The sequence below is a fragment of the Malassezia globosa genome, assembly GCF_000181695.2.
Source record: "Malassezia globosa CBS 7966 chromosome Unknown mgl_sf_5.2, whole genome shotgun sequence".
In the NCBI taxonomy this organism is placed as follows: domain Eukaryota; kingdom Fungi; phylum Basidiomycota; class Malasseziomycetes; order Malasseziales; family Malasseziaceae; genus Malassezia; species Malassezia globosa.
Window position 1 is genome coordinate 444,834 of NW_001849867.1, and position 27,867 is coordinate 472,700.

General features: G+C 50.8%; 15 protein-coding genes across 15 annotated transcripts; 5 read left to right on the plus strand and 10 right to left on the minus strand.

Annotated features, from left to right (window-relative positions):
- Window positions 1–66: 66 nt before the first annotated feature.
- MGL_2421 (uncharacterized protein) lies at window positions 67–1,539 on the plus strand (the record flags this gene model as incomplete). Its single annotated transcript, XM_001730573.1, has 1 exon — window positions 67–1,539. One exon carries the CDS (start codon window positions 67–69, stop codon window positions 1,537–1,539), a length of 1,473 nt encoding a protein of 490 aa, XP_001730625.1.
- A 683-nt stretch (window positions 1,540–2,222) lies between these two features.
- Window positions 2,223–4,127, minus strand: MGL_2422 (uncharacterized protein; the record flags this gene model as incomplete). The annotated part of the gene is made up of 1 exon (XM_001730574.1): window positions 2,223–4,127. One exon carries the CDS (start codon window positions 4,125–4,127, stop codon window positions 2,223–2,225), a length of 1,905 nt encoding a protein of 634 aa, XP_001730626.1.
- Window positions 4,128–4,443: 316 nt separating this feature from the next.
- On the minus strand, window positions 4,444–5,690 carry MGL_2423 (uncharacterized protein; the record flags this gene model as incomplete). The annotated part of the gene is made up of 4 exons (XM_001730575.1): window positions 4,444–5,462; window positions 5,492–5,533; window positions 5,563–5,597; window positions 5,623–5,690. 4 exons carry the CDS (start codon window positions 5,688–5,690, stop codon window positions 4,444–4,446), a joined length of 1,164 nt encoding a protein of 387 aa, XP_001730627.1.
- A 134-nt stretch (window positions 5,691–5,824) lies between these two features.
- On the minus strand, window positions 5,825–7,399 carry MGL_2424 (uncharacterized protein; the record flags this gene model as incomplete). The annotated part of the gene is made up of 1 exon (XM_001730576.1): window positions 5,825–7,399. The coding sequence occupies one exon, from the start codon at window positions 7,397–7,399 to the stop codon at window positions 5,825–5,827; it is 1,575 nt and encodes a 524-aa protein (XP_001730628.1).
- A 743-nt stretch (window positions 7,400–8,142) lies between these two features.
- MGL_2425 (uncharacterized protein) lies at window positions 8,143–9,873 on the minus strand (the record flags this gene model as incomplete). The annotated part of the gene is made up of 1 exon (XM_001730577.1): window positions 8,143–9,873. One exon carries the CDS (start codon window positions 9,871–9,873, stop codon window positions 8,143–8,145), a length of 1,731 nt encoding a protein of 576 aa, XP_001730629.1.
- Window positions 9,874–10,104: 231 nt separating this feature from the next.
- Window positions 10,105–11,232, plus strand: MGL_2426 (uncharacterized protein; the record flags this gene model as incomplete). The annotated part of the gene is made up of 1 exon (XM_001730578.1): window positions 10,105–11,232. The coding sequence occupies one exon, from the start codon at window positions 10,105–10,107 to the stop codon at window positions 11,230–11,232; it is 1,128 nt and encodes a 375-aa protein (XP_001730630.1).
- MGL_2427 (uncharacterized protein) lies at window positions 11,229–13,313 on the minus strand (the record flags this gene model as incomplete). The annotated part of the gene is made up of 1 exon (XM_001730579.1): window positions 11,229–13,313. The coding sequence occupies one exon, from the start codon at window positions 13,311–13,313 to the stop codon at window positions 11,229–11,231; it is 2,085 nt and encodes a 694-aa protein (XP_001730631.1).
- Window positions 13,314–13,584: 271 nt separating this feature from the next.
- On the minus strand, window positions 13,585–14,706 carry MGL_2428 (uncharacterized protein; the record flags this gene model as incomplete). Its single annotated transcript, XM_001730580.1, has 1 exon — window positions 13,585–14,706. One exon carries the CDS (start codon window positions 14,704–14,706, stop codon window positions 13,585–13,587), a length of 1,122 nt encoding a protein of 373 aa, XP_001730632.1.
- A 124-nt stretch (window positions 14,707–14,830) lies between these two features.
- MGL_2429 (uncharacterized protein) lies at window positions 14,831–15,422 on the minus strand (the record flags this gene model as incomplete). The annotated part of the gene is made up of 2 exons (XM_001730581.1): window positions 14,831–14,868; window positions 14,900–15,422. 2 exons carry the CDS (start codon window positions 15,420–15,422, stop codon window positions 14,831–14,833), a joined length of 561 nt encoding a protein of 186 aa, XP_001730633.1.
- A 1,579-nt stretch (window positions 15,423–17,001) lies between these two features.
- On the plus strand, window positions 17,002–19,449 carry MGL_2430 (uncharacterized protein; the record flags this gene model as incomplete). The annotated part of the gene is made up of 1 exon (XM_001730582.1): window positions 17,002–19,449. One exon carries the CDS (start codon window positions 17,002–17,004, stop codon window positions 19,447–19,449), a length of 2,448 nt encoding a protein of 815 aa, XP_001730634.1.
- Window positions 19,450–19,768: 319 nt separating this feature from the next.
- On the plus strand, window positions 19,769–21,547 carry MGL_2431 (uncharacterized protein; the record flags this gene model as incomplete). Its single annotated transcript, XM_001730583.1, has 1 exon — window positions 19,769–21,547. The coding sequence occupies one exon, from the start codon at window positions 19,769–19,771 to the stop codon at window positions 21,545–21,547; it is 1,779 nt and encodes a 592-aa protein (XP_001730635.1).
- Window positions 21,548–21,731: 184 nt separating this feature from the next.
- Window positions 21,732–23,015, minus strand: MGL_2432 (uncharacterized protein; the record flags this gene model as incomplete). Its single annotated transcript, XM_001730584.1, has 1 exon — window positions 21,732–23,015. One exon carries the CDS (start codon window positions 23,013–23,015, stop codon window positions 21,732–21,734), a length of 1,284 nt encoding a protein of 427 aa, XP_001730636.1.
- A 501-nt stretch (window positions 23,016–23,516) lies between these two features.
- On the minus strand, window positions 23,517–24,824 carry MGL_2433 (uncharacterized protein; the record flags this gene model as incomplete). Its single annotated transcript, XM_001730585.1, has 2 exons — window positions 23,517–24,688; window positions 24,734–24,824. The coding sequence occupies 2 exons, from the start codon at window positions 24,822–24,824 to the stop codon at window positions 23,517–23,519; spliced, it is 1,263 nt and encodes a 420-aa protein (XP_001730637.1).
- A 346-nt stretch (window positions 24,825–25,170) lies between these two features.
- MGL_2434 (uncharacterized protein) lies at window positions 25,171–26,586 on the minus strand (the record flags this gene model as incomplete). The annotated part of the gene is made up of 1 exon (XM_001730586.1): window positions 25,171–26,586. The coding sequence occupies one exon, from the start codon at window positions 26,584–26,586 to the stop codon at window positions 25,171–25,173; it is 1,416 nt and encodes a 471-aa protein (XP_001730638.1).
- A 648-nt stretch (window positions 26,587–27,234) lies between these two features.
- On the plus strand, window positions 27,235–27,704 carry MGL_2435 (uncharacterized protein; the record flags this gene model as incomplete). The annotated part of the gene is made up of 3 exons (XM_001730587.1): window positions 27,235–27,257; window positions 27,286–27,531; window positions 27,698–27,704. 3 exons carry the CDS (start codon window positions 27,235–27,237, stop codon window positions 27,702–27,704), a joined length of 276 nt encoding a protein of 91 aa, XP_001730639.1.
- Between the last annotated feature and the right edge of the window lie 163 nt (window positions 27,705–27,867).

A 27,867-nucleotide genomic window follows, 5' to 3' on the forward strand; every position in this document is an offset into this window, starting at 1 on the left:
GTTGAATCTTACCCTGTTTCTATGTATAGTGACGAGCTTACAGAAAAAAAGCGTTTGTTGGACCAAATGAGAAAGCTGACGCGTCAACACCCTAGCATGACAGCTGGCGCGCTCTTAGACTGGTACTCGGAGCGAGTCAAAGAAAGTCGCAATCGCATACCTTCGGGAAGTGGTGACAGTCCTGCAGCTGTCGAATGGATTATGCGGTATGCTGCACGTCGGCAAGATATCTATACCCTGCGTCGACTCCGTCCCTTAGCACAATTTTGGTCACATCAAGTTCTAAAGAATGATGCGCTGCGAGCGCATGTGGATGGCTCACACTCTTTAGCCTACGCTTCATTAGCGATTAGGCTTGATAATGCACTATTTGGCATCGCTGCTAAGCAAGACAATTGGCGAGTTATGCATTCTTTGGTCAAAGATAAATTGCCCCGAGACCGCTGGACCCCATATATGTGTCTTGCTCTGTTACGAGCAAAGAGCACTGTTGCTTTAGCACAGGTGCCTAGAATATCCAGCTCTGTATCATACGATCCGGTTGCGGGACATCAGAAAGACGAGCAAGTCAAGCTAGAATTATGGAACATGTTTTTAAGCGAGTTTGGACATTATCTCCGCGCAGCTCAAGTTTCAGAGACAGATCCAAATCAAAAAACTGTTCTTCTTTCTCCTTGGATTATTGCGGCACTTATGGAGCTTTATTCTCGAAGCGGTAAGCCAGAGCAGACTTGGAATTTGCTACACATGTACACAACTATGCTGTTTCGTGATACGTTACCGAATCAATATCGCAAGTCATCTAGGCCTTTCGTGTTGCGGAATTCAGCCTCGCGCTTACTTTCCCATCGACATATCTACATCCCGGGGCCGAAACTATTGAACGCCATCTTGAGAGCTTACTTAGGATGCCAGAAACCTGCGATGGCCCTCGAGGCCTTTTCAGAGTTGAGTTCAACCCCGCTACCAGCAGCTCTTGCCATACCAGGTGCTGCGTCTCCAATTGATACCAGGCTTGTACTGGAGCCGAACAATCAGTCGATCTTACTTGTGATGGATGCAATAAGATATCAAAAAACACTCAATCATGAAGCCATCTGCCTAATGCTGTCTTTTCTAAAGCAAATTGATCGAACTTGGGGCACTTGGCGCGCGCGAGACGAACCATTATACCATCCCATGTTCCTTTCTTTGCGACCAATGCAACGCCTGCTTGATTGGTGTTTGCAGGTTGAGGCGTATAAGCTTGTGCGACCGATCCTTCGCTTCCAACAAGGGCTATTTCGTCGTGAACTAAGATGGAATATCAGTGGAAATCGCTCTCATCTTTGGCTTCAGGTGAGCAATGAGTTTTCGTTGCTACAACAATGGAAAGCTACATTGGACAAATTATGCTCGAGACGTTGGGTCAAACACGACCAAGTCGATGCTCTTTATGCCATGGCTTTGCGGGTGGCACAATACCGCGAAGAAGCCAGAGGAACGAAAGCTATTCGTATCTTACCACGCAGACGAATCATACCCAAAAATGTATTTTAGCACGGAAAACCAGCGAGTAAACATGCATGACAGCCGATTTCATAGGACTGTGTGGTGATCTGTTCTGATACCTCAGCGTTATGTACTCGAACTGTTATATGTTGAATTAGCGTCATTACGACTTTGACTTGAGCAAAATCACATAAGAGCTGTCGCAGATGAATCACTAGCGTTCTGTTGTACTGTAAGTGCTATTACTCATGGCTATATCAGTTCTTCATAGGCCAGATCGATATGCTTGGTAGACGAAGTATAGTTTTAATCGAGGATAAGAACCACTGTGTATAGACGTTATGGGTTTGGTATTTCTGATGCATGTATGTGATATTTTTTCTAGCTTTTGGTCTCCTTCAATAGCTGACGCTCGAAGGAATGCACCAAGATATCCCATCACCTAGCGCTTCCTCATGTGCATCAATTAATTTTATTTTGAAAGTCTTGTTGGGCGACTTGTGCCACTTCGTTAATATAATGTGCGTCTCGTCGACTGGACTGCACATGCAAAGTAACAAACAAATTTTGATTGGCGTGCATGCACACTAATCCAGCGCGAGAAGACGTGATTTTATCATGGGCGATTCATAGACGAAATGGCGCAATTAATCTAAAAAGATTGCTCAAGTACTCCATAATTCTACAGCATTAAGTGCAGCCGTCTACAGGCATGCTTTTACGATAACAATTTACATCCCGAAAGACTCAGAAACCAAATGAATGTCACGCAGGGATCCGAGGCTTCCCCGCGCTACACACCAGTTCATATATGATACAGATCTCGACACGTCAAAATTCATTGACGGTGTGCCACATACAGACACAGATAGGCTCGTCGACTCTTGTCGCATCGCCAAGTCCACGTCATTGTTTAAAATTTGATGTAGATTTGGACGAACTCCAACATGAATATTCAAAACAGCGTTCAAGTCTGCATCGGCAACATTGTTCTGCTCGCGAGTGGCATAAAGTTCGATGCTTACTTTAAAAGGCACATTACTTGCATGAAAAACAAGTTCGAGAAGCTCAGGACGAACCCATTGCACCATATCAAGGGTTCGCACACACCAAACCAGGCGAACGCTCCGCGTGAGATACGACCTAGGGGAATGAGCGGCACGGCGAACTAATTCGGACACTTGTGGAAGGCAAAATGTTATGCCTGACCCAGCAGCAATTAGGACGCTATGCTCATACGTGCCCAAACTAAATGAATAGCCATAAGGTCCATCCAATGCGGCCATAAAAGACATGACATATTCATCAGGTGCCAGAGACTCTTTTTCATGTCCCATATCGTGAGCAAGAGTTTTTCCAGAATCTGCTGAATCCGCATCTAGCGAAAAGTTTCGGAACAGCATGCTGGACTTTGTAGCTCTTTGGCCAAATGTAAGAACATGATCATGGAGTCTCTGTGTGATACCTTTGTGCACGCGGGCTAATAAAACAAGTCGGTTAGGCATATGAGGCGAAACGCTGGGTAGTGATAAGCAAGTAAAAGGATGTGCTTGGGTGACAGCCATGCCCGGAAAACGAACATATACATGTTGCCCAGGGTGCCAGCGCAAAGGCGTGTTAAAACTCATTCGGACAAACTTGGCCGGCTGGTCTTGAACAATACCTGGAGAATGGCCGACCGAGGCTAGCACGCGGACTTGCGAGCGAGCTCCAACGAAAAAATCCGTTGAGAATAGTACGATAAGTGACCGTCCTATGACCGAAAACAGCCAGATGCCAACGGCGGCCCAGAGCCATACATGGCTGGAAAGCAAGTCTTCGACATGGACAAACAGAAAAGCAAGCATCAAAGTAAAAGTGACGATGTGTTGCACGACGAAAAATTCGTAGCTCATGTGTCTAAAGATACCCAAGCTAGATGCGCAGATCCAGAGAAGGAAGAAAATGGCGACAGTGCCGGACCAGTATGTTTTGTAGCTTTCATGCCAAACAAAGTTCAGCCTCTCAAAGCCCTCTTCACGTAAGGGCTGCCAGATAAAGGGGACGGTATGCACAATTGAGAAAAACAGAAACATGATACTCGACACTTGATGATAGTACTGAAGATGTACGTGAGAAACACCGGACAACAAAGATATGGGATTCAATTTTAAGGCCAAAGCAAAAATAAATGGAAGCATGCCCACAGCCATCATGCCAGCACGGATCGCCAAAGGTGGTGAGCCCACTTCGTTGTGGGGCCTATAATGCGGCGTCATAGCAAAGCACCATACAACAGTGCCAAGTATGAAGCAGCCACAAATGACCAAATATCTTCCAGCTGGCAGTCGCCATGGACCGATTTTGATGCGTGCATAGCCGACCATGCGGCAAAGTGCGACACATGAAGGAATCAAAGGAATTTTTGAGGTGTATAAAACGATTCGAGGGTATTGCTCGCGCAGGAGGCGAAAACCATGAAGAATAGCAGCCACTAAGATGCAAGCGCAATAGATATATGACATGTACTTAGCATGTCTGATATTATCAGACCAAGGCTCGATGATTTGAGCTTGGTGCATTTCTTCATCGTTCGGTTTGTACCAGCGCGGATCATCCGAGTGCGAGTGCAGATTACGGAATGATTCCATGCTCATATTTCAACAAGACATGGATAGAATGGTGACATGAGGCTCGCAGTACGCGTATTTAAAGACACTCTCCACTCACGAATATCTCACTTCGGTATGGAGTTCGGAGAGATTTTGAAAAGGTTCCGAGGGAATGTATCTTCGGGGGGTTTTCCGTGCATGGCTTAGCTAAGAATGGCTGGTCGTGAGAGCACAGGAAGGTTATGATGTAGTGACAGAGTGGCCATCATCTTGTAGGATGCCTACATAACTAGGGATATCTGTTCGTCATGATGATTGTGGGCGAAAGTGACTGTGTTCCACATTTGGCGGCACGTATGCATTATTTCAATAAAAGATGCAGAAATTTTGGCGAGAATTCAAATGGATTAGAGGAGGAAAGACCGAGATAACGCCGGATGTTAGACATCCAACTTCTGTCGTCGTTATACATGTGGGTGGACAAATCAGGTGATACATGAACGACAGATTGCTTTTGAGGCACCCAAAAATATTCCGGTGGTTCGAGTGATCGTTTCTTAAGCTGGAGCTCGGGTGATAAGCCGACCCTCTTTTGGAGTTTGGCCAAAGAACGCGCTCGCTCTGTGTCGACTGTGAAATTTCCATACCATAATTGTCTCATAGTTGATAAGCACAGGCTCGCTGTAATTATTGATAGAATGCATGCAAGCAACAAGGCGAGAGGAAGTCGAAATGTCGGGCGTGGATCTGAGGTCGAGAATATGTCACCATTACCATACGGTGACGCCTCGACGTGAAAGGATGCAAGAAAAAGTCCAACGAGTGGGTGGCAAACGGGACCCAAAACCCACGTCCAGCGATTGGTCCAAAACCAGTCGTTTAAAATGGGTACTTCATGTCCGAGATGCCATAGTGTTCGGACATGGATCCAAGTGCAATAGACGAGTTGCCTACAAGCAAGCAATACGAGCACTGGCGTGACACCTGTGAACACAAGAAACGGAAGCAACGTCGTGGGAGCGACGATATCGTTGTTAAACCACGGACAATGGTGATCAAAAAAGAAGCGACACTCACCGCACAACCGACAGTGCCGCATTTTGGGCGGCTTCCAGTGACCGCGGCAACGATCGCGCCAGCAGCGCTCAGGGGTGCCCTGTGGATCACATGCATACACGAGCGAAGAGATCGCATCATCTTCGAAGGGAGTGTAACAAGCGGTCGGCAATTGAAGACGTAGTGCAGGCATCCTGCGCGCGATGGGTGACCATGACTTTACGTATTGATACACAGGAAGGCGCAAGGAGGAAGCCAAACAGAGGCGCAAATGCGTTATCACACAGTAGAGAAAGAGGCAGTGCAGAAAACCGACATGGAAAACTGAATCAGAAGAATTTGATTGTACGTACAAGTACCCCATGTGGCATCATCAGCCAAGAGAACGCGGGATACTGGCATTAGTGTAGACATGGATACAAACTGTAAAACTCATAACCAATGACATAGTACAAAAAACTGGCATTAGCCGAGAGATACATACGCGAACAGAAACAAGATTCCGATCGGCACGCATTTCCGAATGAGACGACTATGCCATCCGCGTGTCATGGGCAGGGGCAGGCAGGGTATGCATTCAGCGCAAAGCAGTAGAAATGGACGTGGCAAGAATGTACAAGACGCGTTGATGCAACAGGACGTGCTCTCCACAATGCGCGACCAGAATGAAAGCACGTGGTCATTATTCACGAATGGCTGCACGGCCTGTCGATGCCCCAAGCGTGACGCAATGAAGCAGTACAGGCCATTTCGAGGAGCACCTCCTCTAGCAGGATGACATTGTCCAAGATATTTACAAGAGGCACATCTTCAACACCATATACTGCGGGGTCGTACCATGGACCTGAAGCTGGCGCACTGCATGGAGACACAGACACGACAATGTGCAGCGCGCCATCAAGAGACGACGTAGAGACTTGTGACTGATCACTGGTTGAAGTGCGTATGGTGAAGGAGGTCGTGTGAGACAAGTCTGGCGGTATCCAGCTCGCCTGACGGAATGACTGTTCCATAGAGTCAATACCACTCTCCGGACACAGGGAATGAAAGAGGGGACACGCACTGTGGTAATCTGGTTGGTACTTTTCAGGAAGTGGAGTACCAAGACACTGGACTTTGCGCTGGCTCAAATAAAACGAAAAGTCGGGCATGTGATGATGAAAATCAAGGCATTGATTGTAGAGCATGTACAGATAGAAAGTAAGGATAGGAGGCGTTGTACTGTCAGCATGGAGCAGCCCGTCAATGTTCAATAAGGGCGAGCGGCACAGCGATGCAAATGCGTCAATGACACGTATATTCTGCTCAAGAGGAGCAGAAAACCAGTGGCGAAGCAGCTTTGTCAGAGGCTGTAGAAAGTACTCCCCGGGTCCAATATGCGGTTGAAATACATCTAGCGGTTTGTATGTGGAGCGACGGTTCGTGCCCGGTACATCGTAATACATGGGATCGTCACGCATCGTTTGCTCCACGGACGTGAGGTGCATGAGAAATCGATGCGAGAATGATGCACGGTTCTTGGGCACCTGTAATTGTTCGGCCATCGCGACAAGAGAAAATGCCATGCACGAATGAGGCTCAGAAAGCGGGCGAGTCCCGGGAGTTGCATCATGCCACGAAGTCCACCGGGACCATGTTTGTGCCGCACGCAATGCATAAGCCAGCGTATGAGACGATGAGTCTTGCAAACCTTTATGGATAATATCGGCGAAACATCGCTCATCATTTTGGACCCACAAGCACCGAGAAAGAGGTGTGCATGGCTCCAGCACGGAGTAAAGGATGTCTGTATAGTAGAGCATGGCACACATCGATTCTGCTGCTGCATAACATTTATCCAATGCGCGCTGTAAGCAGGGTTGCACGAACAAAGTCTTGAACTGCTCAAGAACGGATGTGACAAGAATGTCGAGCTGGTCAGCAAGCGGGTCAGGCTTGATACAGGACGAGCAAATGCACCAAATGCTTTGGATAAGCCAAAGTGAGTCGATGAATGTACCCAACGCAGATGATTCATAACATGTTGAGACTGGCCAACGGACAGTGGATGCAGGGAAGCGTTCATACACCCAAGCTTCGTGATGTGGCGCAGATGGTGAGACTGGAAACATTGGCAAGCGGTCATAAGACGTAGCAATAGCTTCACTCAAGGATCGAGCAATTTCTGTGCAGATATGATGGTCAAGATGCATGGCAGGCGAAGAAACAGGGCCAGCGACCGAAAGAAGCGCATGAATGAGCCATACGAGCGACGTTCGCATGTGACGTCCGTGCTCACCATCGATATGAATGTGACGGAGAATGTACACCAGAAGTGGGAAGCGATCGTTCAGACGGTCTTTCGGCAAGTGAGAGCCAAGACGTACAAATAGTTGTAGCACATCTGGCTGTTGGTGAACACGCAATGCAATAGCATATACGAGCTCGATGATGTCAGAATCAAGATGTGCTTGTTCGCTTCGCAAAGACAAGTGCAAGATTTGTATGAGAGTGCGGATGACGCACTCATTTGCGAGAAAAGGTGAGGGAAGTCTGCGAATCCAATTACAAACGTCCGTATGAGTTCGGCCAGGACGCCGTGCGGCTCATCAGCCATACAGAGACCGAGTAGGTCGTTCGGCACGTTCTGTCTCACGATGTACTCTGTACATGCGCCAAGAGCATCTGGAGGCGCGAGTTCATCATCTTCTACGACGACGGCACACAAACGACGCAAACTTTGTACAACTTCAGGGAGCTCTGGTCGGCAATGTCGACTTGGTGATGAAAGGTGTGCATCGATGGTATGCCATTCTTGCTGGCACCTAGCAAGAAGGAACGCTGCCGCATGTTCTGCGTCCGGAGATGCACGGCTCATGAACAGGACGCACGCTGGCCTGGTGCCAGAGATTTCCGAGTGGAACTACGTGAAATAGGGACGGACAAGCATTACACTTACATGGAAGACAAACTGTGGCGGAACTTCTCCACATGACACTCACCGACACGCCCAAGAGCACATGATCTATGAGAACGATTTGAGAGGATCGTTTTTCTTCTTGCTGCCTGATTTAGAGCGAGACACACTCTTGCTCCCACCAGTCGAACCTTTTCCCTTTTGCTTGGAGATTCTGGGCTTGTTTTTTGGCACATAGCTGGGTGTAGGAGGTTGAGCTGTGCCGGGAATCGCAGCGATGCGCGGGCGCAAGTAGCTGGGCACATGCTTCATGTGGGCCTGGACACGAGCAGGATGCAGCGCCCGATCATGACGAAGGTATTCCAGGTCGCGAGGATTCTGCTCGAAATGCGCCTTGAGTGCCTCGCTGTTCAGGATCTCTTGTTTGATTTCTTGGATTCGAGCTTCTTTGATGGCCACCTTTGTCACACTGCGAAGAGCATCCTCCATGCGGTAGCGAAAAGCATCGACTTGCGTGTGGTCATAATTCCACGGATGGATTTGCAAGCCATGCGCTTTCTGGTCTGCAAGTATGCGGTCCCACACTTGTTCATCGTATTTGCAAGTGGAGCAGCCAATGGCCTTTTTTTGACCAAACTCGCTCCTCGGCACGATAAAGCTGAGGGCTGTGCCAGTGTTGCCAGCACGCGCAGTACGTCCGATGCGGTGGGTATAGGCGCGTGTAGATGTGGGAAGGTCAAAATTGATCACACAAGCGACGGCGACAAAATCGATACCCCGGGAAACACTGAACTCTTTGCTACGCTGGGACTTGCTAGAAGCTGAAGAAGACGATTTAGCTGGTGTAGGATCTAGTTCTGCAGCATTCACATCCGTGGCAATAATGTAATCGTACTTGCCCTTGTTAAACTCCTCGACAATGTGAAAGCGACTGTTCACTGGCAACTCTTCATTCAGCACGCATGTTCGCAGGCCAAATTGCTCGAGAAAGAGCTTGAGTCGATAGCACCGGTCAATGTCATTGACGAACAACAGGCACTTGCCTCGAATCAAGCGCAGCTTCAAAATCACATACACGAGCAGGAACTTGTCTTGTTCCGACGTATATACGTAATACTGCGTTAGGTTGGCAGCTGTGGTTGGATCATGCTCCAGGCGCAACACGACGGGATCCTTGAGCATGAGACCACGTAATGCATTTGTATCGTCATCAAGTGTGGCACTCATCAGAAACGTCTGATGTGTGCGAGATAAAAAGCCTTCGTGCAGTATAGCCTTCACGTCTGCATCGTATCCATACGACAACACCAAGTCAGTCTCGTCAATTACCAAAGACTGCAGTGAATCACGAATAACCAAGTCACCCGACTGCAGACAAGCCAGGGCTCGTGAAGGCGTTGCGACAACAATGTCCGGCTTTTCAGAAAGCAGGAGCTTCTGCACGGATGCCTTGACGGACCGCGCTATATTGGCCACTTGCACAACATCTCGGCAGTACGTTAGTATGGCTGAAAGCTGGCGCGTCGCCTGTTCGGCCAGCTCTCGTGATGGCACCAACACGAGCGCGCGTGTATTTGCATAGGCTGTGCTTGAGCGTGGGATGTCTTGCTTTTCTGCAAGGATCTTTTGGATCACAGGTAGCCCGTACGCGAGTGTTTTTCCACTGCCTGTGCGAGCACGAGCGAGAATGTCTCGTGCTACGCCACCTAAGCTGTGTTCGAGCGACTCGCGCTGCACGGGTGTCGGTGTGCTATACTTGAGATCGGCAAGCGCACGTAACAAGCGTGCATCGAGCAGGCGCGCATATGCCTGGAAGCCCGCTCCTCGCTCCGCCGTCATGGTAAGTGCTAACGATGAGTTTAGTGTTGTTGATGGCCCAAAAAAAAAAATATTCAATGCAGCTATAAAAAAAAAATCAACTTCGTGCCTCCAGTAACACACGTATTGCAATGTGGCCGGCCCCACTGTCATACACACATATAGCTTGAGCCATTCGCAGCCTATTTCTTGAATTAGCTCTGTGCTCAGGAACGACTCACGCGTACCAACCTTCACATACAGTCGCGTGCTATGCAGGTCCTTGAGGAATTTTGGGCATCTCGTCGCGCGACGGATGCTTCAAGTGCGACACATTTTGTTGTGGGGAATGAAGCGGCCGACTTGGATAGCATCGCGTGTGCCATTGCCTTTGCATTCTTTGAGCGTGATCAAACATGGGTCCCAGTCGTCCAAGCACGTCGGGACGATTTGCGGCTGCGCCCAGAGAACTTGGCAGTTCTGGAACGATGTGGGATCGAGGCTTCGTCTTTGTGCTGCTTAGATGAGCTACCAACCATGTCACGGGACAAGCATGTTGTATTGGTAGATCACAACCAGGCGACGAAGTACTTTCAGCAAGCGACCATAGACAGGATCTTTGATCATCACAAGGACGAGCACCAGCACCTGAATGCGCGGCGCGTAATATATTCGCCAGACGACGCTGGATCATGCGCGAGTGTTCTTACCATGCACTGGCGTCCTGACGATGTGCCCACATTTGTGGCTGACCTGTTGTATATGGCTATTCTTCTCGATACAGTGAATTTTAATCGCAGGGCTGGAAAGGCCCAAACTCTTGACTATGATGCACAGCGGTGCCTCGCGCCCCATCTTTCATTTCCTATCGAACACCAAGATGCTCTCTTTCATGACCTGCAGCGCATGAAGAATGACACGTCTCATTTGTCAACGACCGATCACCTTCGTCGTGACTACAAACAAATGACATGCGCTGCGGCTCACGGTGGTTGCTGGACGATCGGAATGGCATCTGTCACACTCCCGTTACGTGCTCTTACCGAAGCAGGCGGGTTCTACGACGATGCACTCGCTTTTGCTGAAGAACATCAAGTCGATGTCCTCATGGTGTTGGCCGGCTACCAAGATGAACAGGCGGCGTGGCGCCGCGAGCTCATGCTATTGGCATCGGAAGCCAATGCGAAGCGTGGCGTGCAGGATCTGGCTGAGCAGCTCAGCTCACTCCAATCGCACATGGTAGATCTGGAGCCACTCGACAGCGTGGCTCATGATGCACGGCCAGATCAAAAGCGTGATGCATACTTTGCTGTCGCGTGGAACCAAAAAGACCTTCGCGCGACTCGCAAGCAATTTGTACCGGCTATCCAGGAGGTGTGCCGACACGTAGCACGGTCTTAAAACTCAAAGCCAGCACGGCGGAACACATGCAAGTCAGACCCGACATGGCACTGATTCGCAAGATCAATGCGATTCATAACAGTCATAATGCTCCGCAGCGTGTTCCACAGGCTTTCGCTCTCTCTGGCATGCGAAAGTGGCGGTGGCATCGTTGTAGAAGCCGGCGTGTCAGGCACGGACTGTGAACGCTGCAACGCGAGAGCAGACAATAGATGTTCGGCAGCCTCGTGATGAGCGCCGAGATTCATACATGAGACACTGAGATTATAGATTGCTCGTGTAAAAGATGGGCGCAGTTCTAAGGCACGGTGATATGCCTCCGTGGCGAGCTCAGAATTGCCACCATTGGCCAGCGTGGCGCCGAGGCGATTCCACAACTGCCAATCATTCGGACGAGACTCGAGTGCGGCCTGGAAACAGTCTTTGGCCTGCTCGTAGCTCGAGGTTGAATAGAACAGCAGGCCCAATCCCACCTGGATTTCGGGATCCATCACACCGTGCGCTGCATCTTCGCGGGCAGCCTTCAAGAACAAATCACGCACATAATTGAGACGTGCCCAAGGATCCGTGCGCTCCGTTTCAAGTGGCGGGAAGTTATTGGACGGAGCGAGATGCGGGCGTGAGCGCGCCATGTACTTGAGTAGTGTCGCATTGGCAGCTTGGTCATACCCTTCGTTGATGTACGAGACCGCCAGAGAGAGATGTGCCCCGAGATTCGACGCATCAATGTTCAGTGCCTGGACCAGGGCCTGAATTGCCTTTTCCTCGTGCTCGTTCATTGCATGTGTTTCGCCAAGTTTTTGCCATGCTCGTGACTTTTCTGCGCGTGTTCGATCAATTTCATCGGTGGAAATGTTGTCTTGATCGCGCTGTGTTGCGACTTCGAAGAGACGCGTGGCATCGGTCAAGTTGCCATTATTTTCCACAAGGCGAATACCCTCGGCGTAGGGTGCGGGATGCGTCGCGAATGGATTGTTTGCCTCAAATTCATACGCACCAAGCGTCGGGAAGCCACTCTCGTCCATCTCGTTGAGCTCGTTTCTCAGTAAGGCTTCTGCTTCACCGAGTCCATCTTCTTCTTCGAGACCCAGGACGCCGGGGCCCAGACCACCTCCGGGATGTGTCGAATTGATCGGGTCTTCCGCAGCGACAGCCTCCATCAGCTGCTCCTCCCATTTGGCCAGGTCATCCGACTTCTCCAGCAGACTTGGATCCTTGAGTGCATTCCACAATTCTTCGAAGCGAGGATTTTCATCCTGCACTTCGTCGCGAAGACGCGCTTCCATTTCACGCAGCTCCTTTAATGCCAATGCCTCGTTGTCATCAGGCTCGCGCATTTGGTCTCTACTTGATGAATCCGTCTGGGACGGCAATTCTGCCTGAGCCTCAGCGTCGGCCTCTTCCAAGCGGCGAAATTGTTCATCCCATTTGGCATGATCGAGTTCCACGACTCTCGGATTGTTGGCGTGCGCCTCTGGGCGGGACATATTGGAAAGCATGCCGTGACCCAAGAACATGCCGCTCTGTCCTACTCCATACATGCCCATACCCATATTCATGCCGACGCCCATGCCCCCACCCACAGGCGCGCGCAAAGACATGGTATCGCCGCGGGTACCTCGCATTTCAGTCATTCTTGACAGGTCAGCATGAAATTCCTTTCCCCACGATGGGCCAGAGTCAATTTGATGCGGTGCTGATAGCTGGTGTGCGATCCTTGGATCTAGAGGAGGCTGGGGCTGTTTTTGTTGCTGTTGCAGTTCATGCGCCCAAGCGTTGGGCGACGATCGAACCTGTGGTGGCATGCGCGCATGAAGTGCCTCCATTTCTGCGTGCATGGCATGCATATCGAAGACTGGTGCTCTCGGAGTTTCTCTCTGCCGGGAGAATTTGTCCACGTCTTGAACACCAGCGGGTGGCGGTGGGCGTGTACGGAACCCGGGTCGTGCCGATATGCCAGTGGGACCGATCATAGCATCTTGCTGAAGTGAGCGATCTGTTTGCGTATGCTTCAAAAATTGCGACAATGTATTGTTAGACGTCGAGCATTCTGCGCCCGAGATCATGGATTGGAACGCCATGATACCGGCAACAGACACCAAAGAGACTGCGTAATAGGTGCCAGTTCAAAAATGTGGGGTGAAAGTGTGTATGTGCGTGTGTGTGAGGGAGTGCGTGGCAAGTGACCATGTGTGCTGACGTAACATATGTTGGGCGTCCTCAACGGGGCTCCAAATCGACGGTGTGGATGTTCACGTGATACACTACCAATCAGACGCCACCTACGTGTGCTACGACATGCTGTGCACATGCTTCTTCGTGTCCATAGCGTGAACCGTATTGGTGTGAACACTACCAGCTAGAAAAGTCGCCAAAACCACCGCGCCTCACAGCCATGCCAGGACTCTGGCGTGGCGGGGGACCTGTCTTGGACGAAGGCTTCAGTCCCGCGAGTGCTGCGAGACCATGTTCATCTTGCGGCTCAACACGCAATGGTGCACTCGGCACGGTAGCAGTTGAGGATGCCGCATCCATGTTCTTTGGTGCCAGTCGTGTGCCGAGCCTGTAGTGCGTGAGTCTGTTTATCCACATGCGTGCGAGAACATACCATGTAGTCCTGTCCTCTTCGCGTTTGCGGCGCTTAGTTTCTCTGCGCAAGCGTTCCTCTTCATCAGGGTTTTGACGCCGCATCTTGGCCTCTTCACGTGCCATGTATTCAGCGAATGGATCTTCAAATACCTGCGCCTCAATGAGCTTGATGGGTCGAATCGGCTTAGTTGAGTCAGGCTCGTTGGGGACTCGTTCTAAAGCATCGAGCACAGGATATTTGGTATCGTTGTCGTCGCTGATGAGGTGCCCAAATACGGTATGTTTGGTATCAAGGTGTGGTGTCGCTCGATACGTGATAAAGAACTGTGATCCATTTGTATTATATCCCTTGTTGGCCATAGATACAATGCCGCGACTGGTATGGCGGTACGCACCTGGATTCACGAGTTCATCAGCAAATGGCTTTCCCCAGATCGATTCGCCACCACGTCCTGTGCCTGTGGGATCGCCACCTTGGATCATGAAGCCTGGGATGTTTCTGTGAAAGATTGTGTTGTTATATTTGCCCTGTCGACAAAGCATTAAAAAATTGTAACAAGTCCGGGGGGCCTTGTTCGCGTAAAGTTCTAACAATAGATCGCCAAAGTTCGTCTGAAGACGCACCAGAGCCTTTTTAGTCTGCTTTGCTTGAGCCTGCGACATGAATTCGAACATGACCTCCTCTTCGTCCACGGCAATTTGCTCTGACGTGGTCTGCGGCGTCAAGCTCGACGATGTAAAGCTCGCACCCGCACGTCCCGTCGACTTGTTCGTAAGGCGCGTGCAGGGCATCATAGCGGGCGAGATAGGATTGGCAGTCCCATTCACATCTGGTCTTCTCGTAGCTTGCGCTAATCCGGGAGCTGGCGCTGCACTTGGCGCCATGTCAGTATTGGGCTTCGTTTGTCGTCGCAACTGCTCGATCAACCCTTTCGTACTGCCCGTGGCAGCTGCATTGACATCGGAATCATCACCACCAGAACCTGATAATCCTGCATTAGTCCACGATCTACATACCGTACTTCGGAGTGAGATGATGTTGTACGTCTGTGTAAGCCCGCAACACATAAATACGTACGATACATGTTTTGCATGGTGCGACGACCTGGGTCATGCGGATCCTGTAACGTCAAGATGTCACTTTTCGTGAAAGGTACATCTGTGACAAGATCGCGCATATTCTTTGTCCTGACATTCAGCTGAAACACGGTGTCATACAAGTACACATGTCCGGACGTCCGGATTGCCACCAAGTGACTGTGGTCCGTGAATTCACGCATCGAGACGGGGTCCTGCGACATTTGCCGCTCATTCTGACTTATATGTAAGATGAGAATATCATCGATGCTAGCTTTTTCGCCAGTTGCAGGACTCTGGTGATGCTGCTCAATGAATGCGACAAGGTGTGCCTTTTCACAAATCAGGCCATCCTGCACAAGGCATGCCGGCGTAGTCCAGGGTTGGTGCGTGATGGCACACATGTGAAACGGTACAACGACGCTCATTTCTCGGCGTGCGCCTGAGGTTGCTCCATGCTGCCCATGCTGTCCGCTGTACTCGGACGGCGTTATGAACAACTTGTCATTCGATCCATGTCCCATTCCTTGAGGATGGTGTGACACAGTAAGTGGAGGTGTGCGTCATCGCCAGGAAAGTGAGATTGTGTCTGGTGAAAGTTGGTCAGGGAGAGAGAGTTGAGTGAAATAGGGGGATGGGTAAAATGCAACAACATTGGTAGCTGCACATGCGGCTCAAAGTTGTGTTTGTCTGGGCATTCTTCATCGCATCTGTATGGGCCAATACAGAAATTCGTAACTTTGGCCCGACACTGTGTTCTCGAACGGCCAATGCAGCCATCCAAAAGCTATCTTTGCAATGGTATGTTGTGATCGCACGCTTTAACATAGGCCGATGATGAATGTGCATTCCGAGCCGCGTCGCTTCCGAGCCAATGCCGGGTCGCAAGGCCTGTGGATAGCACTGCTTCCTGACTACAATGATCTGGAAGTGGGTGTACACGTACACCAACGACGCATCAGCTGGTATGAACGAGCGCTACTTTGGATACCCACGTCGTGGCGCTGGAGTCTCACGCAACGTTATCAATTGAGACTATCTGCGCCTGCAAATGTACGTGATATTTGCCCAAGACCTAACATGTTCCACAGATACCGGCGAATTTTTCCTTGGATGTTTTCACGCCCGATGAGGTCTTGTCATTACCAAGGCATGCACCCGGTACGAGCCCAAAGGTGCCGTGTGAACTATTATTTGCGCGTATATCTGCAAATATGTATGGCGTGTCTTTGTCCGCATCGCCAAGCCAATCGACATCCATCCTGAGTCGGTGGGCTGAAGCAGTCTATGGATGGACTTTGTCTTCCAAGGCAATAAAGTCGACAACAAAAGTGGCACCACCAATCCCAATCGATTTGGTGTTTGAGCGACTTTTCTTAGGTTGCATTCCTGCGACAGCTTTGCGTATGGCACTATTATCAACAGTGGTCTTACCCATCATGCTGCTCGTGATGGCACCGATGCAGCGCGTCATGCTGCGTCATGCAGAAAAGCAAGCATAGTGAGTTGTTGAACGAGCAAAGAAAGGCGAGGGAGAGTGAGAGTCAACATGACCGTAGTTCTATTACATGCTGTTGGATCGATCGTAGTAAGGTTATATGTGTGTGGCAACGCTGCTGAGTCGACGGGCTGACTGGAGGTTCCCAAACAATGTCAAGGTGCATTCGTACATGCATACGTATGAATGTCTAAAATCTCCACCCTTATTTTCTCCACAAGCGAGGGTCAACGTCATTTCCGGCATAGTCGAACGCAACGCCGTATAGTTCTGTGTGAATGTGCACGACCAGCTCCCCATTCTCGATAGAGGAGCTGGTGTCTTTTGTGCTCCTTGAGGATGGTGCAAAAAATAGTCCGGGCGAACTAAGCAGCTCTGTGCGCAGTGTTGCCGCGAGCGAGGGGCACGCATACATTGGAACGAGCGATGGCTCTATGCTTTGGTACAAAGTGACGACATCGGCCTTCCATGCTTCATGGAAGCTAGAGGGTAGCGTACGTGTTTCGAAAGCAAGCAAGCCTGTAGAAAAGGTTCTTGTGCTAAGCGAAGTACGCATATTAGCAGTGCTTTGCGAGAATACCTTGCAGTTTTATTCATACCCAGCAATGGCGCCTGCTCCTTCATTGCAGTATGCACCGATAAAGGGTGTAGTGCAAGTCGCATTGGACGAAGCTTTCATTGATCAACCAGCACGGCTTGGGCTTTTCAGTCTGTGTGTGATAAAACGCCAGAGCTTGTGGCTTATTGTGCTTGATCATACAGGCTGGTCTGTTTACAAGGTACGTCGGTGCTATGATCGCGGGTGTTTTGACACGCATGAACAGGACATCTCTATTCCACGTGATGCATTCATCGCACATCGCTTCAATGATGTCGTGTGCCTGGCGACATTATCGGAATACTATCTTGTGAATCTCGAGACGGAGGAACTGACTCCCATTGCTCTTCCTATATCGCAGACAACTACTGTCGGCTCTGCACGCAATCGGCCATCGATTGTCTCTATGCCTGCATACGACAACGAGCTCCCATGTTTCCTCATTACCTCGCACTCTGACCACAGTACCCTCGGAGCTTTTCTCCGTGTCGATGGTGAACCATCAGCCCGCTTACTTGAATGGCCCTCGCATCCACGGTCCGTTGTTTCGCACTTTCCATATTTATTTGTGCTTCTGCGTGACAATTCTTTGTACATTCACAATCTTTACACGCTTGAAATCGTTGAAAAAGTGCGCATCAATTCGAGCATGGAGCCTCGATTCCTCTTGCATGTACCCCCATTACCGGGTTGGCTACCTCGCCGCCCAGGTGTCCCTAGTGCCCAGGTACTTCCATCCGATGCGTATCCTGAGATCCCATCTTCATCGTGCGTGCGTTGGGCGCCTATATCTGTGTTGTTTGTGTGTAAGCATGCACTGCACTGCATTGCTTCACGCACGCCCGGAAGTCAAGCGCTTCTTGCGCTTGGCTCGCCACGTGAGACTAGCATTTTACGAGCGCCGTGCGATGATGAGGAAGTGCGTGCCGCTCTGCAAATGCTGGGTGTATACCACTTGAAGCACGCTCGCTTCGAACAGGCCCAGGCGTACCTCATCGCTGGCTTGTTTCCACCAGCGATGCTCTTGTGTATGTGGCCAACACTGTTTGGTGGTCAGTACTCATACGTATGTGAAGCGGCAGCTGGTCTATGGGCTTCACTTGCTCCTACGATGGACGAACATATATCCCAACATGTTGCATGGAATTACTGTCCTCCCATGGAAGACTCTGACCCTGTGCTTGACTTGCTGCGTCAGCAGCTCCGTTGCAGAGCACGAGCGATGCTCTTGCATGTCCTGCAAGCACGGAGGAATGACTCTCCGTTGGTGTCAACAGCTGTGGTTCAACTGGCTCTGGAATGCGATCCCAAAACATCGCTAGAGAGCCTGAAGCCATTTTTGTCCGCTAGTAAGCTCGATATTGTAAAGGCATTGGCGATCCAACATGAGCGTTATGTGCTGGCTATGCATGTGTCTGCTGAACATGGAGCATTTTCGGAGGCTTTGCATCTTGCGTGTCAGCTTTGGGAGCACTCGTTCCACGATTCTGTCGATACGTTATCGGAAGACGACATGAGAACGTATGCAAAACACTTGTCCAAATTAGACTTGGCCAAGTTCTGTCTTTGGCTCGCTCGACATGATATGCCGCAACTGCATCGATATATTCATCTTCAGTGGGATGCACTGGCGGATGACGATGCAAATTCCATATGGGAAGAGCTGCTAACGATATCGACACCTCGTGCTCATGCGTACATGGAGTCTATAGTACTCGCTGGTCACCATGTCACAGATGCAATGCGTCGCGTACTTGTCAATCGACTCGTCCGCGCTTCTCAGCGTGATATAACAGCTCGCAAAAAGCTGCACGTATGGCTAGAGTATGGGCCAAGCTTGCAAATTGAACCATCGCTCCACGACTTACCAGTGATGCGCGCGACTGTTCTTGCGCGAAATAGCCAATATGGCGAGGCGCTCGAGCTTCTTATTGATGAGGCGCATGACTATGATGCAGCTGAGCGAGTCTGTGAGTATGGTCATGTCTTGCCGCTATACCTGGCTCGTGCTCTTGTGTGTGAAGAATCGCTCTCCCTTTATACCCGACTCCTGCCCGCCAGAGTGCGGAATCCAAGTAAGGAAAAGCGCGCGCGACTTTATGAGACGCTTCTTCACCTGTACTTGAGCCGCTGTCAACACGGCAGTGAGTTTCATGAACCGACCATGCGTTTGTTAAACACCTGTGCATCGCAGTTTGATCTTCTATATGTGCTGTCGCGCGTGCCTCCAAAATGGTCAGTGCAAAGTTTGTCTCAGTTCTTACAGCGATCTCTTCAAGAGCAGTTGCATGCGCGTCGGTCTATGGAGATGGCCAAGTCGTTAGCGCTGAAGTCGAGCTTGAATGCGCATGACACGTTTTGGCGCATGTCTCGCGCGATGGGCGGCGTCGTCGAAAATGAGCCGAGCACGTATGATAGAGCTGATGTGGAAATGCGTCCGTCTCGACGCTCCTGATGATGCAACTAGCCACACTGCGAATGTGCTGGATCGATGCTCGAGCAACTACCAGATTTTTGGTGATTAGGAATGAGTCATTTACATATTTAGTTGTTTGCTCCATGCCCTTTTTAGTTCCTCCACAGCAAAAAGTTGCTCTCGTTTTGGATCATTTCATTCACACGCCGTAGGCATGTCTGGCTTGGCTCGGCTTTGCGCGAGTCGAGGAATGTGCACAAGACCTGCTATAAGGTGCACCATGTCATCGGTTTCGAACATACAACTTACGCGCGAAGAAGGGTTCATCTGCACGCTACTGGACGACGTGTGTCGTTGGATGCAAGCGTCGAACCCGAGCGTAGAAGTGGACGGCCAGGTACATACATACAAAGATTTGTGCATTGGTAGTGATGCATCGGATCAGCCATCTTCTGCATCGACGATAACATGTGAAGCTCGCATTGCTGGCGGCTGGGTTCGCGACAAACTATTGGGGCTACCATCGCACGATCTAGACGTGTCGTTGTCGTCGTTAACGGGGCATCAGTTTGCGCTGTTTCTCAAAGCATATCTAGAAAGTGATCGATTCTCGCAAACGAAGCTGGCCCATGAAATTGCCATGCACCTGCCTCATCGAGGTCCTATGGGGACTATCGGCAAGATCGCCGCAAACCCCGAGCAAAGCAAGAATCTCGAAACTGCCACAACCAACGTGTTGGGCTTCGACTTGGATTTCGTCAACCTACGCAAAGAAGTCTATGAAGGCACGCACCGCATTCCTGTCATGTCATTCGGCACGCCGCTAGATGATGCAATGCGTCGAGACATAACAGTGAATGCTCTTTTCTACAACGTTCATACCGCGTCCATCGAAGACTGGACCGAACACGGTCTCCATGACTTGCACCATGGCATTGTACGCACACCCATGGATCCAGCATCGACATTCAACGACGATCCACTACGTATTTTGCGATGCGTTCGCTTTAGCAGTCGATTTGGCTACGAGATCCATTCGGATATTCGGTCCTGTCTTTGTGAGACTGCGTCTGATGGAGGTAGCAAGGCCAAGAATCCTAGTACGGCTGAGCTACTGCGCTCCGCACTCTTGAATAAGGTGAGTCGCGAGCGATTCGGCATAGAAGTCGATAAAATGCTCTCTGGACGCGATCCATTCCGTGCGTTGCAACTGCTCTCTGAGCTTGGTCTCTATAAGGTTGTGTTTACACCGCCACCACCTTTGATACAGCGCATGGGCACATCCAGTGGCGGCGCGCAAATTGATGCACCGGCTGACATCCCCGATGAAAACGTTGCGCTATTCCTCGCTGCATGCTTCGACGATCTCCTTCAGGGCACTGGCACATATGCGGATTTGTGGGCGCATATTCCTCACGATTGGCTAGATACACTCCGAACTAGCCCTACAGCAGCGTCAAAGCAGCGACTTATATGGTACGCACTTGCGCTGTTCCCTCTGCGTGATATTTATGTCCAGCCGAAAAAGCAGAAGGAATGGGCAGGTCTTGAAACCATATCAAAGGGGCTGAAACTCGGGAATAGAAATACCAAAGATCCTGTCGCTTGCTTGGACCGTGCCGTCTCAGTGCTGAGTCGGCCTTCGCTTGATCGATTCAAACCTGACTCTTGTCTGACCCAGCGGTCGACGATTGGTCTTCTTCTTCGCCAGTCTTGTATAACTAGTCCGAGTTTAGATGTGGGGCTGGACAACACACTACTATTTGCGCTCTTTTGTGATCTTGCCACAGTGTATGATGCGCAAAATGATACGCTGGACAAGGACTCGGCTATCAACATCATTGATGAGTATGCCCGGTTCTGGGCATTTGTGCGGGACGAACGCTTGCTTGATTATGCGCAAGTGAAACCGATTTTGGACGGACGCCAAGTAGCTGAGGCACTGCCGTGTGAAAAGTTTCTTCTAACTCGTGTGCTGCCATTCGTGGTTGCATGGCAGATTGACCATGCAACTATGGATGCGCCTCTCGCTGAGCGGCAGGCGCAATGTGCGAAGGACTTGCATGATGCGTGGAGTTCTGGACACTTGATCCCTGTGTCGGAGCGTACGCAAGTTGCCAAGTCTAAGAAAACATAGCACTATATCATAGCCATTCAACCAGCTCAACAATGAAGGGGTATGGTGCGTGTAAGAAATAAGTCGATCAGCACCTTGTCGATGAGCACACTCGATTTCTCGCGCGACATGCGATACTACATTGGCACAGTGTACTTTGTCTTTCTATCTCTCTCTCTCTCTCTCCCACTCTTTCTACATACTCTTATAACGACGAGCGTAAAGAATGACGCGCGTAAATTTGGTTATCATCCCAAAGTGCCTGGCGATAGACGTCGGTGTTCAGTGTCGGAGGCACATCATATTCGCATGCATGTTGCTCAAGCGGGGGCGCACCAGGCTCGTCACTTGGGTCATGATAAGGAGCGACAAATGGGTGCGCAAGACATTCGTCCACAGTCATACGAGCATTAGGATCCATGGTCACCGCGCGCGAGAGAAAATCAATTGCATCACTCTGGACGTTGGGAAGTAGAGACGTCCAGGATCGGCCAGAGCACCATGGAAGTGCACGGACATAGTCAAGTGCTCTTGGCGAACACTGTGACGCAATCGAGTCGACCGATGCTGTACCAAGCACATCCAGAATCAGCAGCATTTGATGATGGTAGTCTTTGCCGGGAAAAAGCGGCTCTCCCGTGAGCATTTCAAAGAGCGTACATCCGACAGACCAAATGTCCACGGCCTTTGTGTAAGTTTTGCTCGATAACATAATTTCTGGCGCCCGATACCAACGCGTCGCAACGTATTCAGTCAGTTGCAAGTCGCGCCCATGTGGTGATGCCTGCGTTGTGTTGCGCGCTAAACCAAAATCACATATCTTCAAATCACAGTTTGCATTCACAAGAAGATTGCTTGGTTTTATATCGCGGTGCAATACACCCGCAGCATGGATGGGTTTGAGACCACGCAAGATTTGATATGTGAAGTATTGCGCATGATCGTAGCTCAATGACTGTGTTCGTACGACGCGATAGAGATCCGTATCCATGATTTCCTGCACGAAATAGATATCTTGGAATGAGCATCGGTCCCCGGGAATGACGACGTCCAAAAGCTTGATGATGTTTTCACAGCCACTGTATTCTTGAAAATAGCGCAAGAGACGCAGTTCTCGCAGAGTGCGAATTGCCAGTAAGTGATGTTCAAATGGTGACACACGTTTCACTGCAACGCGCGATCCTGTATGTCGATTTACAGCTGAGAATACAATACCATAGCCACCTTCACCAACGACAGAATAGATACTGTAATGATGCCCGATGTCTTCACGGGCTTTGCGAATCGCAGCTGCACGGCGGTCTTCTTTACGCATCTCGGCGTGATGTGCAAGTTCGCGCACATGTTTTGAGCTAGCTGTAGCTGCCCTGTTTGAGGTGTAAGTCAAAATTGATTTACTTGATTTTCGTCCTGCAGTGCGAAGGACGAAGGAGACATACCGGCGTGATTCCATACGTGTTGGATCCTCTCTTGCTTGAACGGCTGCCATGATGCCTGCGTTCAAGGGAGGGCCGCTAAGCTCGAATGTTTCACGAGTATTTATGTACTAGACAACTTGCCTTCATTTCATCCTTCTGTGTGCCACTCGCACGTCCCGCTCACAAAGGAGTCAAGGTGACAAGAATGCGTTTGTTCCTTGATCCATGCATGACATTTGTCTCCACCAGCTGAAACAATGGAGACAGGTGTTTGTGAATGTGGGTCTGCGCCCGAGAGGGGTCGGCGACGCGTGCATCGGAGTCGAGATCTCTCAGACGTCGTTGGCTGGATTAAAGATTAATAAAGGCGTGTTATTTCATGATTATGTCCGCGCGACGCATCTCTATGCGAAAGGAAAGGCCGAAGTAGGTAGGATGAGAGTACAAATGGGGCGAGATGAAGAGAATATGAAAGCAACCTGCAGATATGCGGCTGAGACATCTCGATGACCCGCTGACAACATCGCAACAAAGCGACAGCTGTGAGCAGACAGCGAGGCATTTTCAAGCCCTTACTGTGCCTTGGCCTTTTGCGGCACTGCAACGTTGGGAGCAGATGCTGACTGTCGCTGCTTGGCACGCATCTCGATAAACAGACCCACAAAGACAATGACAACACCAATCCATTGTAATGAACGGAGTTGATGCTTGTACACCATGATCGAAAGCAGCATGGTGAACAGCTTGCGAGTGACCGTGATCGATACGAGCGTCAGACTGCCGAAGCGTTCAAGCGTCTCGAAAATGGCAATCTGCCCAGCAGCGCCAGCCATGGCGTATGCGAGTACATCTCGGGCTGCATCTGGGTGTCGGAGCAAGAACTGCACACTGGACACAAGTTGCGGGGTGAGCGACAAGGAAGGGACGGTGCTGCTGGCCAGAAGCATGTGCGCCATCCAATGAGGATGAAGCATTGAACCCAGGTGCTGACGGACAAGTGCAATGATATACGCACCAAGGCCATCAGGAACAAGAAGGGCAGTCATCATATAAGAAGCAGAAATGGCATTCATCACCAACATCATTTGCGTGCCAGACACAAAGGGCCCATAAGTCGCGAACACCTCATCCTGCGTACTGTTGGTCGTGCCATCCAAGAGCAAGTGGATCACTAAAAGAGTCATACCCAGGGCGCTGTTTCCGTGCGTTTGCTTACTGGCTTTCTTGTTGCCCAAGGCCATGAACATCCACACGCCCAACGTTACGAGACCTACCACCACGTACTTGTAAGCGGCAAATTGTCGGCGGTACAACAGCACATTCATAATCAGCACAGGCACTAGCTTACTGCTCTTTGCCAATGTGATGGCAGGGAACGACAAGTGCCGCAACGCCACGATACTGAGCCAAGATGCTGTGGACTGCAGCGCAGACACAAGCAAGTACTGTAGCAACAGAGGCGAGATGAAGCGCTTCAATCCCTGCAGCGACTGACCGGGATTCAGCTTGCCGCGTGCGATGAGGGCCTTCTCGCATCCAGAGGGCGTCAATACGTCCAGACCCATCTTGGAAAGAAGACCCTGGCCTGCCACAGATTGGTGACGTCGGCGATACATCAAGTATATAGACGCGAAGAGACACGAGCACAGAGCCTGTACTCCATTGAGCAGAACACCGTACTCGAAGCGTTCACCCACACTAAATGGGTCGAATGCATCACCCGTACGATACACGGTGCTGGTAACTGGGACGCGGTGTTACACATGGAAATGCGCTACAAGCAACGTACTCTTTTCCTGCAGGAGTCCCCATAGCAGGAACATCGTGTAGATGGTTAGCGCACATAGTGCAAGCTGCAGGATGCCGCTGCGTCCCGCCATAAAAACTAGAGGAGGTCGAGGAAAGGACAGGCGTATTTGACGATAGCCGCAGCTACGACCACAGCGAGGGGTAGTGTCTGTGTGGCTCCTTAGCAAGATGGTTACTCCACGTCTGACACACACTTGCATGCACGCATGCGCGCGTGCGTGCATGCCATGTGCCAATGGTGCCTCCAGTCGCTCTCGAGCCCCGATCGGTGTGGCGAGATGCAGATCACGTGTGCAGAACAAGCCACAGCGCGGTCGACGTGCACGCATACACGCACGCTTGAGATGCCGGCTTGGGCCCCACGTGCGTGTTGCTCTGCATGTGGCAGGCGATGGACACAGGGCAGAACGATGCGCGTCACTGAGGCAAGCAGCTGGCACAATGAGCGAGAGCGCACAGAGAAGGAGCAAGCCAAGAGACAGCTATGGAAACGTCAGGCGGGGGGATGGGGGGTTGGTGAACGGTGAGGGCTGAGGGTGAAGGTGAGTGGGCTACGATTTTGTAAGCGACTACATGAGCCGTTGAGCGCCAGCTCTTTTCAAAAGGAAAGCAATATTTCCCATGGCTCTCGACCAGCTTCGGCCAATAAACACCCTCGTCATTGGGCACAGTCCAAATCGCACGTTCGCGGTGTAAGAGATCCAGAAGAGATGCTGCTTCCGTACGATCGAGACGTTGGCCCACATCCACAGGCTGGAAAGCGCTAGCTTGTGCGAAGGCAAGATGGGTATCGTGCACCTTGGAGTACGCATGCGGCTCAGGCACGCGCGTGGCCGAGCCACGACATGACACGGTAGAGAACAGACGCGGCCATGGCACAGGTGCATCTGGTATGGAAGTGGATGCTTGCAAAGCCTTGAGAAGTTCTGTGGAAGGAGGGAACTCGGCGTGGGTTGAGCTCAGAGCGGTAAGAACAGCCCCACGCTGGAGACCAGACTCCTTGTCTTTGGGTGGCGCAAGAACGAGCTCCAACAACGCACGAGGCACAGCCAGCTCATATGCCTCCAAGGGCACGAAATCTGGGTCTCTATACTTGGATGTCATGAAAAAGGCTTGGATATCGTCCAAGGCCACCAGGAATGGCACATCCTTTTGTGCCGCAAGCGTGCGGATCACATGCTCCAATGACAGCTGCCGTAAGTGTGCGTTGTCCTCGGCAAGAGCGCGCTGGACAACCTGCTCTAGCGAGCCTTTGGGCACAGTTGTGCCCTCGACTTGGATACCTTCTGTCTCGATGCGGCGGAGAATCTCGCCATTCACTTTCAAAAGCGCTTGCAACATGTGTGCTGCGATGTCGGGCTGCAAGTACGTAGCGAAGGACGGTGAGTACATGTAGGCCGACGAAGAGTTGATAAGGTCGATGCATCGTGGCACATACAGAACAGCCCATCCGGATTCCAAAGCATGAGCAACCGCTTGCAACAGGTACATGGACTTGCCACACCCTGGCTCGCCAACCAAGAGATGCCGAGAGACATTTTCTTGGGCATCGTTGCACAGGCGCAACACATCATGTGTCGTTGCGCGTACGATGGTTCGTGGACGTGGCTGGAGAGCTTGTTTGCGGATTAGTTCGCGTGGCATGCCGAACGCCTCGAAGGCCGCAAGGGTGCGCTTCGACCATGCGAGAACATCGCCACGTGCACACTCGTCCAGTACACCTGCTTGCAGTGTGTGCAGATCTGACATGTCTGGGCGTGCTTGGTAGTGTTGCGTTGACTTGGAAAGCTGGCTCGAAGTCTGCCGAGACGTTAGCCCTGCACGCAGCGCCATAGCTGGTTCATTCTATACATACATCCACGCCACCTCGGCGAAGACCCCCTGTGCGACGCTCGCCCGACTGACCGCGGCGTATGGCGACTTTTTTCTTCGGAGCTGGGGGATTGGGTTAGTATGTTCATGCAAGAGGACAAAGGTAAGAAGAGGCAACCCCACCACATACCGGCTGATTTTGGCGCTGCGCGTAGCACATTGGTCGTGTTGATGAACCGCACTTGACGCATTTGCATGTCAACTGCACCCGCAGGTGCTTGTAAAGCCGAACGAAGAAGCCCAGTGACTCGCACACCGTGCATTCTCAACACGAACCAAGGACGTATGAGAATCTGACGAGGAAAAACAGAGAGCAGTCTGCAATCCGACTTCCTCTCAACAGCGGCCGATGGTTATGCAATACGATTGGAAGACTGATTATGTAATGCTTCAGCACACACTCACACTCACCCACACACGCACGTCTCCACCCTCGCATGCACACACCCCCATTCACTGACTGAACGCTAGACACTTCGACGTCTAGACCCGCTCACTGACGTACGACCTATCCACCGAAACACACGTCGTCGTTAGACCGCACGTTGCTTCTCTTTCACACTCTAATCACAGATAGGAGCCCCCGCTAGGCATCTTTTGCAAGGCAGTATGAGCTTCTTCAACAATATTGGGTACGTTCCGTTGGCCCTACTGACGCAGACGATCCATGGGAATTCCCTCTCGGTCCAAGATGCGGTATGTGCCACCGCCATCATCCTCATTGGAAAGGCCGTATGGCACGCCACCCCCTTCGATGGTTTCAGGAAGTGTCCCAGGAGGAGCAGTCGTCGCTGGAGGAAGTATGAATCTGGCATCTATGCCGACCAAACCATTGTACTTGTGTCAACCATTTGTGCGCAGCACGTTGATCAAGGGCTCCTTCCGCACCATTGTCGCACTACCGAAGTATGTGCACCCATATGAATGGATCGCCATCAATCGTAAGTAAGCAAAAGAAGCCATGAAATGCATCTTTCGACATGCTGACGTCGTCGATATTTGCACCCTCCTCCCCCGCAATGATCACGGTTCTTCTTCTTCTTCTCTCTCGCTCTCTCTTGACGACATCTAGTCTTTGATTTTTTCCACAATCTGAATCAGTTCTGTGGGATCCTCACCGAATTTTGTACAATTCACACACATCCCACCATGTCGGCCGGTGTTGGCTTGCATTATACTTGGGTCGACATCAACCGCAAGCCTATCCACTTGCCAGCGCCACAATATATTGACTTTGTTATG